The sequence below is a fragment of the Mustela erminea genome, chromosome 8 (assembly GCF_009829155.1).
Source record: "Mustela erminea isolate mMusErm1 chromosome 8, mMusErm1.Pri, whole genome shotgun sequence".
In the NCBI taxonomy this organism is placed as follows: Eukaryota; Metazoa; Chordata; class Mammalia; order Carnivora; family Mustelidae; genus Mustela; species Mustela erminea.
The window spans coordinates 81,115,594-81,128,579 of record NC_045621.1 but is presented as its reverse complement, the minus strand read 5'-3'; the positions used below and the strand labels follow the sequence as shown (position 1 = coordinate 81,128,579).

The 12,986-nt window shown below is 42.4% G+C and overlaps 1 protein-coding gene across 5 annotated transcripts in view; it reads left to right on the top strand.

Annotated features, from left to right (window-relative positions):
• LYPD6 (LY6/PLAUR domain containing 6) overlaps positions 1-12,986 on the top strand; it is a 121,277-nt gene that overhangs the window by 6,723 nt on the left and 101,568 nt on the right. For 3 of the 5 annotated variants that reach the window (XM_032356178.1, XM_032356172.1, XM_032356171.1), the window contains exon 2: positions 11,677-11,767. The exons of the other annotated variants lie outside the window; for them this stretch is intronic. In XM_032356178.1, coding sequence (XP_032212069.1) covers positions 11,752-11,767 — 16 coding nt within the window. In that variant the 5' untranslated portion in view covers positions 11,677-11,751. The remainder of the gene's footprint in view (positions 1-11,676; positions 11,768-12,986) is intronic. 5 annotated transcript variants of the gene reach the window in all.

The following is a 12,986-nucleotide window of genomic DNA, read 5'->3' as shown; positions in this document are numbered from 1 at the left end:
TACTGACAGAAGAAAATAATCATTCTCCTTCCTATCACCCAGATTTATTATCCATATGTCATTTCTTAACCCCTCAATGGTGTTGTCTTTAGGTTACATGGTGGCTCCCTAACATATTGCATATGTTCAGTGTGTTTGAGTCTTATTCTAGTAGAATAAACTAGGGGACAATATATCACATGTGCTATATATAGCTAAAGATATACAAAATCATTCTACGCTATTGAAAAACTCTTTTACAAACCATCTCCCATATGGCCTGCTTCTCACCGGAGACAGTCACTTGCATAGTTAGGGCTGGCACTTTAAAACGGAGACCTAGACAAGGCAAGATTTAATCTCTGATAGCCACTCTTCTTCTTTCCTGTTCCATTGTCATAGATTGGAATCACAGCCAGCTGATTTACAATGTTGTTTTAAGGAGCCCCAGGTGAGATGTGGCAGGATCAACATCGACTCCACCCAGTTCTGAGAAACAACTGTGGGTTCATCTTGCACTGTTGCTGGTGTTTGTTCTGTGGCATAGCCAAGCCGGGCAAGGGATGAGCAACAGGATGCAAAAGATATTTTTCCCACCAAAGCTATTTAGAGGCACAGCTTTCTAAATGAAGGCCAATAGGTAGCATCTGATGGAATGGCATTAAAACAAAGATACATTTTGTAATGGTACTTTCTTCTCAGTGTGCGAACTCTCTGAGAAGGACCTTTGCCAGAATGGGTTATTTCTAGCTAGGCTGAGCAAATTCAGGAAATGCTGAGTGCTATATAGCAGGCCTGTGGGGGAACTCATCTCCCCCAAGGTCACTCTGACACAGCAGGAGGGTTGCTGAGCTCTCTAAGGTTGACTATGGAAGAGGAAAAAGGAAGAGTGAAGAAAAGGAGCCCAAGGACTGAACAATAAGGAAAGGGTCACCTACTTTATGATCAGTTTGAGAAAATGTTCCCTAGCTGGTCTGATTCTAGTCTTATCTGGGGAATCCCTAGAATAAATGTGAATAAATTTGAGGAGAAACACAAAGCCCTATCTGCCTTAAATTATATGCTGTGTTCCTGCCACGGCCTCCATGAAAGCCGCTCCCTGGTAAGTCTTTGTTAAAAGGCTTGGGTGGGGGGGTTGGGAAGGACACGTCACTAATGAATGAATCTGAGCCCGTTAACAGCTACACACATTGGTCAAGTAGACAAGCAGAAGTTGAGGGAATGTAAGGGGAATCTGAGGGGAATGAGATAGAGACTCAGGAGAGGCGACCATTTTGCAGTGAGATCTGAGTGGAAAGCAAAGGTGCTGGGCTCTGTGCTTGTTTCCCCGTATTACCTAGACTCCAGTCATGCTATTCTGGCTTATCAACCACGAATTAATTACCGGATCTGGGCCAAACAAGTTAACTTTGAATGTCTGTTTCCTCATCTGTGAAATGATTATACAAGATCAGCACTTCTCGAACAGGATCTGCAAGAAGAGACACCCGTTCTGTGGAATGTTGAAGGCAGAAAAAGGGGTGTGATGGCACACTATGTTTGGGAAACAGTGGGTTGAATTGTAATTTTTTTTTTTTTTTTAAGTTGCAAGACTTTGGAACATTAGTGGCTGAATATCATCCGAAATGTCTGAAAGGAAATGTACTACTCAGTGAACCCCAAACCTCGTTGACAATAGCTCCCCTTTTAAAGGCATATCTTGAGGGTCAGTGTTCGTTATGACATACTCTATTGAGTTAGCTGATGTCTGAGCTTGTTCTGGCTTTTCGATTCTCTGAATCTATAGTTAGATAGTTTGTCTCTCTTCTGTTTCTTTTCTAGCTAGCCCCTTGCTTCTTACCTAGAAGAGTTTGTGTGTTGTTTATAAACCTTTTGATAAAAAATGTACTCTGTTAGAAAATCCCTGCATCTAGTTTAAGAACGGAGCACACTGAGAGAGTGCAAAGCTGCAAGGTATGCAATTTCCTCTTTCCTTTTATATTTTAGACTATATAAAATCACCAGCAGTCAAAACACAAATAACGACTTTCCCAAACACACCCATACCTACACCCACACACCCTTAACAAAAATATTGAAACATTTATGCTAATAGAGGGGATAAGATTTCAGAAAAGCACAATCTGCACAAGACCCAGATTTTATTCTGGCAGAGGAATTTCTGAGCAAAGCAATGCAATTAATCACAGAGCTGTAACAGCGAGATGAAAAGACAAATACTGAATGTATACAAAATGTGCACTGCTCTTCCCTTCATCTTCGGGATTCCAGAAGATGTTTATCTTACCTTGCCCCACCAATACCAATCTTAGATTTTTTTTTTTTTTAATTTGGCTCCTGCCAGATTCACCCTTTGGTTGATGAGGACCTGATAAAGAAGCTGCAGTGTTCTGAGGAGGGTGGGGCAGCCCTTACAGATGTCCACGGGATAGCATGGCTTGGTCTGGATTTCCGCCTTTCCCTACTGAAAAAGCTCCACCTGCAGAGGTGGTGGTGGTGGTGGGGGGGGAATAGAGGGTGGCCATTGTAATCTCTTGCTCTGCGAGGAAGAGTAAGGATTCCCACTGGCTGTTTTTCACATTGTAATCACTGCACTTTGTGAATTCTCTAACATTAGGCTAATCTGAATCTCTGTATGTTACCCTCTAGGTAATTTACAGCAGATGATTTACAGTGGCCTATGCGTTTGATTTCCTTCAGATTTTTTTTTTTAAGATTTTTTATTTATTTGTTAGAGAGAGGGAACACAAGTAGGGAGAGTGGGAGAGGGAGAAGCAGGCTTCCCGCTGAGCAGGGAGCCCGATGTGGGGCTTGATCCCAGGACCCTGGGATCACCACCTGAGCCAAAGGCTCAACCGACTGAGTCACCAAGGCATCCCTTCAGATATTTAAAAAAAAAAAAAAATTATGAGGCAGTGTTAGGATATAAAGGCCAAAATCTGATACCAGTTTCACTTTACAATTGAATTTACATTTTCTGCTCTTTCTAAGTGTTAGTTATGTGTCCTCCTCCATTCTAAATTTTTAAGAATCTTCGTCAAATGTTCTGTTGTTTGAACCCAAGCTTATCTCTGAGGAATCATCGATATTCCCATTTAGTTATTCCTGTCTTGTTTAAAAAAAAAAAAATTGGGATTAGCTGTATCCATTTAATTATATTTTTAAACTCTAAATCTAATTTTGAAATCGGGTGGACAATTGGTAAGTATTTCTGTTACCAAATGATAAAAGGCATAACAATATTGGCTTAATGTGGAGGGCTCATGTTTCCTCACCTCGAGTTGTCTTGGCAAGGATTCCAAACCACGCTGTGCTCTGGTTTTTTAATTCAACACTCATTTTTTAGAAGCCACCTTTCCTGTTCACTTACACATATGCATGGCTCCTTAGTTCATCAGTCATTGCAAGCCCTGGCACAAAGTACATAGATACTCACTAGATTTTTGATGGGCAGAGACTCTCCCTACTCTGTTTGCCGAATAAATAAGCAGATCCACTCATGAATAGTGCTCTCTGTAATTGTCACCACTGTCCCAGTCATGTAATCATTATGTGACATACAACCCTGTGTTTGTTAACAATTGAAAGTACATTTTTATAACCTGCAAATAGGATACTAGTGTCTAATGTTTATTTTCTGTTTTTAAGCAAATACACAGGTAAGAGAATTCTACTTAGTGGTTCCCATAGAAAACAGAAGCATTGTATCTGAGCAGTTGATTCTGTTCTTCAGCAGCTCAGTGAATTTTGGAGGAGATGCAGGTCCTCTCACGTAGGGAAGAGATGCTCCCTATGGGCCCGAACCTCAGTGCCGTAAAAACGTTAGGTAGGGTTTGTTTTGGCATGTGATAGCATTCCCCTTTCGGGATGCTCAATCATTTTATGGATGAAAGATTTCCATAAAATTCTATGCTTAGTCTTCAAATTATCTTATGTGAAAAAGAATCTAGTGTGTAGTTGGTCTGTAGTTGATTGTTGATGTTTTTATAGGAAACGTTCTGGATGTGTAGAGAGATTGAACCATTCCTGAGACTTACTGACTAGTCAGTCTCCCTTGTTAAAGGCTAGTTGTTCAGGAGATGACAGGGTGTGTGCAGGGGAGGGGAAAGTCTCTTCCTTTCTCTGTTGAACTGACCCAGTTTTGTAATTCCCTAACAGTTCCTCTCGGTCATCACCATTCTCATTGCTTGGCATTGTTGATTTATTAAAAGCACCTGTCCATTTTAATAACCAACCTAAGGGAGAAAACCCCCCCAAAACCAAATAGCTTGTTTTGGGGATTGGCACTGAAATTTTATTTGCTGTAATTTACCTGATAAATTATAGCATTGAGATTTCCTCTTCCCATCTTTTTTGGGCAGGTAGTTGTATCGGTATTTTGGCAGCACTTAGGAAACTGTCTCTTATTGGTGATTTTGAGAATTGTTCATACTTGAATAGAGATTATGAGCTCAAGTTTAAACAGCTTTGAAATCCTTTAAAAATTGTTACATCTTAATATTGCATCACCACTGTCTACATTTAACATGTCCAACACTTTGAATGACCTAACATTTTACATTTGCCAATGTAAACAGAGCAGTAATCAGGCAACAAGTACTTTTCTCTGGGCCCTATCCAGGGATATAAAAAGGAACGGTAAGGCATGGCAACTGTCCTTACAGGACTTGTAATTGGTTTCTCTCTTTCGCTTTAAGTATTTGAGGATCAATTTGTGTCAGTCACAGTTCAAGGTGGAAACACAATGGCGAATTAAACAGGCAAAATCTCTGGGGAGAAAGCAGTGACTAAAGCTCACAGAATCCCTGTCCCCTTAGAGCTTACATATTACAAGGGCGGAGGCAGAAAGTAAAGAAATAAATAAGAAAATATGCAGTATGTTAGATGGTCATAAGAGCCTCGGAGCAACTAAAGAGGGGAGGAGGGAGTGTCTGAGGTGGACAGGAAGCAGTTGGCAACTTGAAATATCATGGTCATAGGAGGCCTGATGGGGAAAGCTTCGCGTAGCACCTGGAGCAGGGAAGGGAGGGAGCCTTGGGCACCTCTGCAGGAAGAGCCTTCCAGGCAGAAATGCAAAAGTGCTGCCTTAGCATCATGCCTCACCCTCAAAACAGCAAGCAGACCTGTGTCAGGAATGAAGTAAGCCAGAGGGAGAGTAGTAAAAGCTCAAAAGCCTAAGGTGGCAGGCCGCCCATAGTGCAGGGCCTTAGTGGTTATGGAAAGATGTTCCCTCCTCCTCTCCCTCCCTCTCTCCGTCCCTTCCTTTCCTCTTTCTTTCTTTTTCTCTCTTTTGGGACTGCGTCAGTTGAGCTATTAGAAGAATTTACATCAAGGAATGACCTGATTAATTGTAGGATTTTAAAAATCACTGGCTACTGTTGGAATAAATAATAGAAGGGAGGGGAGGCTGGAAGGAGGCTGTTGCAATCCAGATGAGGTTGGCTTAGATCCACGTGGTTGCAGTGGAGGTGGTGAAAGGGCCTCTCTCTCTGTTTGGAAGGCGTGCAGGAGGTAGGATTTACTGTGGGTAGGATGCAGCGCATGAGTCAGAGAGCACAGTCAGATGGCTGATGCCTGGAAGGGCAGGGCTGTCATTTACTGAGATAGGAAACTTGAGGAGGAACAGATTCGGAAAAGGATCGGGTCAGCTTTAGACATCTTACATTCGAGATACCTGTTAGGCTTCCAAGTGGAGATATGGAATAGGTGTTGGGAATATGGATGAGTTCTGGGTAGAGGTAACTGGGAGCATCACTGTCACTGTAAGAGCCAGGAAATGGGAGCAGATCCGCGCACATGAGGGGATTAGATCAGGGTGTCAGAGCAGAAGGAGGGCAATTAAGTTGCAGACGTATGATCCTTTATTATGTGCTGTAAGTACAGAGAGAAGTAGGAATTTGTGGACTAGAAGACATGAAGCCACTGTCCTAGAAAGTGTAAGAATTGAACTGATCTGTGAAAATGGGCAATATTTGGATGGATAGGAGAATGAGGGGAGGGCATTTTGGTTAAGAGTCTCCAGAATTAGCAAACTGAAACCACAATAAAATACCACTTCACACCAGTTACCATGGCTTGTATCAAAAAGACAGCAAGTGTTGGCAAGGATGTGGAGAAAAGGGAACCCTCGTGCACTGTTGGTGGGAGGGCAAATTGGTGCAGCCACCATGGGAAACAGTATGGAAGGTCCCCCCAAAACGAAAAATAGAAATAGCATGTCATCTAGTCATTCCACAACTGGATATTTACCTAAAGAAAATGAAAACAGTAATTTGAAAAGTTATATGCACCTCTCTGTTTATTGCAGCATTATTTACAATAGTCAAGATATGGAAGCAGCCTGTGTCCATCAATAGATGAATGGATAAAGAAGAAATTGCTCTAGATAGATAGGTAGATATAAATCTATCTATCTATATCCATCTGTATCTATTTTATCTATCTATCTATCTATCTATCTACAAAATGGAATATTACTCAGCCATAAAAATGAAAGCTTGCCATTTGCAAGGATATGGATCGACCTAGAGGGTATTATGCTAAGTAAAATGAGTCAGAGAAAGACAAATACCATGTCTTTCAGATACCACAATTTCACTTACATGTGGAACGTAAAAAAAGACAAAGCAGAGACAGAGCCATAAATATAGAGAACAAACTGGTGGTTGCCAAAGGGGAATGGGGTAGGAGAGATGGGACAAATGGGTGAAAGGGAGTGGACGGTACAGGCTTTAGGTTATGGAATGAATAAGTCACAGGGATGAAAGGTGCAGCACAGGAGATGTAACGGATGGTATTGTAACAGCGTTGTGTGCTGACAGATGGTAGCTATGCTAAAGGTGAGCACAGCATCACATATAAACTTGTCAAATCCTTAGGTTGTACACCTGAGACGAATGTAACATTGTGTGTCAATTACACTTCAATTTAAAAAAGGGTACCAGAATTAAACACATCGTAGTTCCTTAGTAGGAATGTAATAAGGGAAAGCATACCAAGATCACAGTAGAATTTTCTCTTGTGGAGAAAGTGGAAGGGGTAGGATTTCTAGTCTCTGGTCTGTTTCCTAGGATCATGATATGCAAATGGTAAAGAGACTTGGTCCCAATTAAAATCTTGAACATTTCCTGGCACTTTGCTAACAGCTTTTCCTCCTTATCCCTGCAGCTGGTGCTGCCTTATATTTTGTAGTAACTTGAAACTGACATGTGGGGAATTTTAAGTACATATGTTATCAAAACAGATGTTCCCCAGACTTTATAGACTATCAGGAGGTCATCTCATCTTTCAGAAAGCAGCCTGGAATTTGAATTTAGTTACTCTCATAATTTTACATTCTCCAAAGTAACTATGTGGGAAATTTAAAATTTATTAGCAACGTTCTCTTGTTCTTAGATTTTAGAGATACGGCAATTTCAGTAAACCTGAGAAAAATTATATGCTGTGCCAACCAGAGGCAGATTATTGACTGACTTCCCCTTGCCTGGTGATAAATCTAAGGCACATAAGTATTTTAATGCTTTCTCAGGAACTTTGGGGTCCTACTTTATAAATGAAAGATGTCCCACTCCCTTTTCCATGCAAAATGATAATTAAACCAAAAATGAACTTCATAAAATAATAAAAGGATGCTGAGTTCAGAACAAGTAGAGACATTTTGACCCTGGTCCCTGTCCCCTACTTTTTATTAGACTCCAGATGAGACTCTGGCTTCTTTTTTATTCTGTGTACAAGTTTCTCATGGATTGCAAAGGCTGGGGACTTTGGCAGAACTCCCTGAGATAAGAAAAAGTATGTATTTATTTTTATTTTATTTATTATTTTTTTAAAGATTTTATTTATTTATTTGACAGACAGAGATCACAAGTAGAGACGCAGGCAGAGAGAGAGGAAGAGAAGCAGGCTTTCCACTCAGCAGAGAGCCCAATGCAGAGGTCGATCCCAGAATCCTGAGATCATGACCTGAGCTGAAGGCAGAGGCTTTAACCCACTGAGCCACTCAGGCGCCCCATCTTTTTATTTTTAATTTTACTTAAAGAATGCCTTCACAAAAATGTGGTGTTAATTATTTGGCACTACCAGGTGTGATATTTCCAGACCCCACTTTTTCCTTTGGGTTTCAAGGAGGTACAGAGTACAGCTCCAGGAGGCCTTGACTGTTTACCAGCCAAGCCTCATACGTGTTGGCTGGAGAGCAGCAATCACTGAGAAGCGCACTGGACCCACTAGTGCTGTCCGGTAGAACTCTCTAGTCTCTTCTGGGGTGACAGACATCCTCTATCTGCACTGGCCAACATGGTGGATGCTAGCCTCATGTGGCTTCTGAGTACTTGAACGGTGGCTAGTGTAGTTGAGGAACCAGATTTTAAATTGTATTTATTTTTAACTAACTCAGATTTAAGTGGCCACAAATGGCTGGTGTCCACTGTCCAATACAGTAGACCTGATGGTTTGTCTTGGGCTTTCTGGAGCGTGGAATGGGTAGGTGCCTGGCGTCCCCTTGCTGCGGCGTCTCTACCCCTCAACGAGTGCCCCCAAGTAGGTCTTTCATGGAGAGACTCCACATCTGGGGTTACTGCTGAAGAGTGCACGTGGGACAGGACTTTGTGAAATATCTCCTTCCTGTTCTTCACAGGGGTGGGGGGAAGGAACATGAAAAGGTAAAGTGACATTAAATGAAACGAAATATTTGTCCTGGTCTTTTTTTTTTTAAAGGTTTTATTTATTTATTTGACAGAGAGAGATCACAAGTAGGCAGAGAGGCAGGCAGAGAGAGAGAGAGAGGAGGAAGCAGGCTTCCTGCTGAGCAGAGAGCCTGATGAGGGACTCGATCCCAGGACCCAGAGATCATTACCTGAGCCGAAGGCAGCGGCTTAACCCACTGAGCCACCCAGGCGCCCCATGTCCTGGTCTTAAAGACTCTTTTCTCACTAAGATATTTAGGGTGGTGGGTATTATGGAGGGCACGTTGTATTGCATGAAGCACTGGGTGTGGTGCATAAACAATGAATTCTGAAACACTGAAAAGAAATTTAAAAAAAAGATAGTCTATTTGAATATTTTACGATTGATTGTGAAAGAGAGTGATCCTGGGGAGTAGAGTTTGGAGGTAACATTGTGAGAAACTTGTTTTACTTATGCCTTGAAGAATTCTGTGAGGGACCCAGTTTCTTACCCTGAGGAGAATTCCTTGTTTATAAGAAGCACTCTCGAGATTCTTATTAGTTTCTTAGTTTGAGAGTGGAATACTGAAGGCCTACTGTGTGCTTGTGCATAAATACTGACAGTGTAAGTGTGGCTCTGGGGTAGTGATTATTAAGGAGAGGGATAAAAGCACAGGATATGAAAATGACTGAGATAAGGCTGCTGTAAGGTGGGGGACCAGGACAGACAGTGGGCCCGACCTCCCAATGCTCAGCTGGGATGTTGGTGTTACAATGTGCCACGGTACAGTGTGCCACACCAGAGGGTACCTGGGTGGCTCAGTGGGTTAAGCCTCTGCCTTCAGCTCAGGTCATGATCTTAGGGTCCTGGGATCGAGTCCCGCGTTGGGCTCTCTTCTCAGCGGGGAGCCTCTCTCTCTCTCTGCCTGCCTCTCTGCCTACTTGTGATCTCTCTCTGTAAAATAAATAAAAAATAAAACCTTAAAAAAAAAAAAAGAATTTCCTTCAACATTTCTTTAAAAAAAAAAAAAAATTCACACCAGAATCCTGGTGGGTGGTAGAAGGTAGAGACAGGAGGCCTTCTGCCTCTCAGAGATCAGTCTTTATATCTGAGGAAGCTTGACACACCAGCAGTCTTGCAGCGGCTGTGGTGAGGGGGCCACCTCCTACATGGGAAGCCGTCCCCGCTGAATTTGTGGAGAAAGGTGTGTAAAAAGATTTGTTGATTGATATTTCTGTGGTCATTCTGCCACTCTCCCTCATAAAACTAAATGGAGCTTATGTGCCAGGGACTATGCTCCACTTGCCGTCTAAATGAAGAGGAAAAAATGTGTACATGGAAGAAGAAAACTAACAATAAGAGCCTCGTGAGATGGATCCCACGTGAGTGGGGCAGACCGTAAATGCCGTATCCCACAGTTGTCTTCCAAAACATAGAGGCCCTTCAGGTGGGAGAGGTATTAGGCTTCCTCTCTGGGGCTCCAGAAGGCAACACTGGTGGTATTGTCTTTAGTTAAAGAAAAGGGGTTTTGGAAGGTCTGTTTCTGTAGGGCACTGTGGGGTGGGAGAATGGTTGAGGAGTGGGCAGGGTGCCCAGAAGATGAAGGTGTGACGGTGACTGCTGGTTACGGAGGGATTCCTTGCAGCCAGGGGAAGGGAAAGCTTCACAAAAATGGAAGAGGCTGCTCTGAGGGGATTAGCCTTCTTCACGGGAAATGTCGCCAAAGAGGATCCCTGGACCCTGTGTGGGAATAGGGGACTCACACTGGTAGAGCAGGGGTCAGAGAATTACTGACTGTGGGTCAAACCCGGCTTCCTGCTTCCCTTCGTAAATATTTTTATCAGCGTCCAGCCATGCCCATTTGCTTAAATCTGGTGCAGGCTGCTTTCCCACTATAGTGGTAGAAGTGGGTGGGTGATGATGACATCCTATGGCCCACAAAGCCCAAATTATTTACTATCTGGGCCTTGAAAGAAAAAGTTAGCAGGGCTCTAGAAAGGATTGGGTCCAGTGATACATAAATCCTTTCTAATTTTCTGACTGTAAGGGATTGGGAACAGAAGCAAGCCTTATGGGAAGTGTGAAGGGTGCCTTGGAAGAGATGAACTTCAGTTGGACCTTGACGAAAACTGGCAGGTCCTGGCAGAGGATGCCCATCCAACATGACCCCAGGGCCAATCTCATGGGGATTGAGTCAATGTTCCTTGGATGCCGAGGACAGACTCATTCCAACATTTATCCGTTCATTCATTTATTCTTCATGCCTTCAGTGTATCCTTGGCCAATATAGACAATGCTCTAAAACACTTCTCTAGTGTTTACTGGTAAAGTAAGCCCAAATTCTGGCACAAGCTATTGGCACTTCGAGAATAACTTTGCTACTATGGAAATGCTCCTTCAGTTCAATGTTTATAATTGAGTTTTATGGACTTACTTTATTTTAAGTATAATGCTCTCACCTAGACACAACTTAGAATTTATGCACGTGTTCAGCTTAATTGTAGGACATAAGAAATGATCGTTTCAAAATGAAAACCTCACTGTATTTGCGGGTGATGCAGCTCGCCGTGTTAAGGGTAGGATGCACATTACTATTCATGCCTTTTTAATTGATTAGCCTTTAAGGCTTCTGAAAGCCTTTAAAAGTTGTTTTGTCAACATTAGACCAGCTGCTGTGTAATTACGGTAGCTCTTCTTGCAGTTAAATTCTTTTAATAACGTGTTCCATCTGCCCATGCCGAAGTGCTTTGAACCTGTGATATATACTATGGAGAGCTTTTGTTTTTACTTACAGATGGTTGGTGCCGTTTTCTGGGCAACTCTGTAGAAATTTCACAGAAATTTTAAAGATGAATTACTTCAAAATGGGAGGCAAATGAATTTGAACATCAGGTTACTCCTCCTCCTATAAAAATTGTTCATATGTGACTCGAATTTTGAACTTGACTCGTAACAGCCTAAATATGCTCATTAAAAAGGAAAAAAAATCTCCACCCTGAAACCATTTTAAGGCTCTTTTCTCTCACTCTCCAGCTTATAAATCAAAACTTCCTGGCACCGGTCAGACGGTGGTGAAAGCAGTGGGGCTGTGATAAAGATCGCTGCTTAATGAGGAGCCGGACAGGTAGGTCTGCCCTCTGTGCAGGGGGGGCTGAAGGTCTGCTCGGAAAACTGAATGCTACCTTGGTGGTATAGTTTGCTATATTTCAAAGGAGACTTGTCCTGAAGTCGGCTGTAAAAAATTATAACTAGGGACAGGAACTGGTGTCAGAAAGAGGCAAACAGGAGATCCTCTCTGTCCTTCCTTCCTGTCTCCCCACTCCCCAAGCCCCTCTGTGCGCATAGTCGTGTCTACGCGCACAGTTGGCGCAGCTTTTCTATGGACAGGCTGCACAGTGATGAAGGTAGATGGAGCGGTGGCTCTGGCGGCTGTGGAGGCTGCTCCTGGTAGCTCCGTGACTTAGCTGACTTCTTCCCTAGAGCATCTCAATAGAGAAAGGCAAGGCCGTTCAAAGTAGAGGCACAGAACATGGGGCACCTGGAGGAGCAAGAGACTAGATGCGGCCTCAGCGGGCTCTCTCTGGCCCTTGTCCAACTTGTAATTAAGAAATGCATCTATGTTGCTGGGAAACCATGAAGGGACACTGTCAACTGCTTGCGCTCACCTTTGCTCTCCGTTTTGTGGCGTATAAGGAGGCTGGGAGAGAAATGGACTTTTTCCTCATGAGGAAGCCAGTCTGTTTCAAGTTTGAATAGAAGCTCCAGTATCAATGATCTACAAAATCTGGGGAAGAAGCTAACCTTGACGGTGTCGGCAGGGCGGGCTGAAAACTGTGCCTCTTATACCTGCTAACTCCCAAAGTACAGATCTATGTGCCTTGGAAGCTCTTGGGCCCTAAGAATTGGGCATTTGGGAGGAAACATGGACTTGTCAGCATCTACTTGTGGTGCTTACTAAGTGGTCTTTAAGACACGGATATGAAGAGAATAAGAATTTATTTAAATAAAAGATACCTAAATTAGTTAATATTTTATTCTAAAATATTACATGAAGTTATATAATTTATCTTAAAACTTATATGAAAATCTTCTACATAAAATTAATAATATATTTTTCCCTGTGGGACAAACTTGTTCCTGGTAAATGGCTTAATCTTTACAAAGTTATATTGAATGTTAATTCAGATGTTTTTAATATTTCAGGCTGGTAGAACTGTCTACTTGGATAAGGCCAAAAAAACTAGCATGAATCTCGATGTTTGATAACCAAATATCAAAACCTGTTAATACTATCATACAATTCTTGGGACCATCACCTTTTGCTCAGGTGCATTCTTTACATT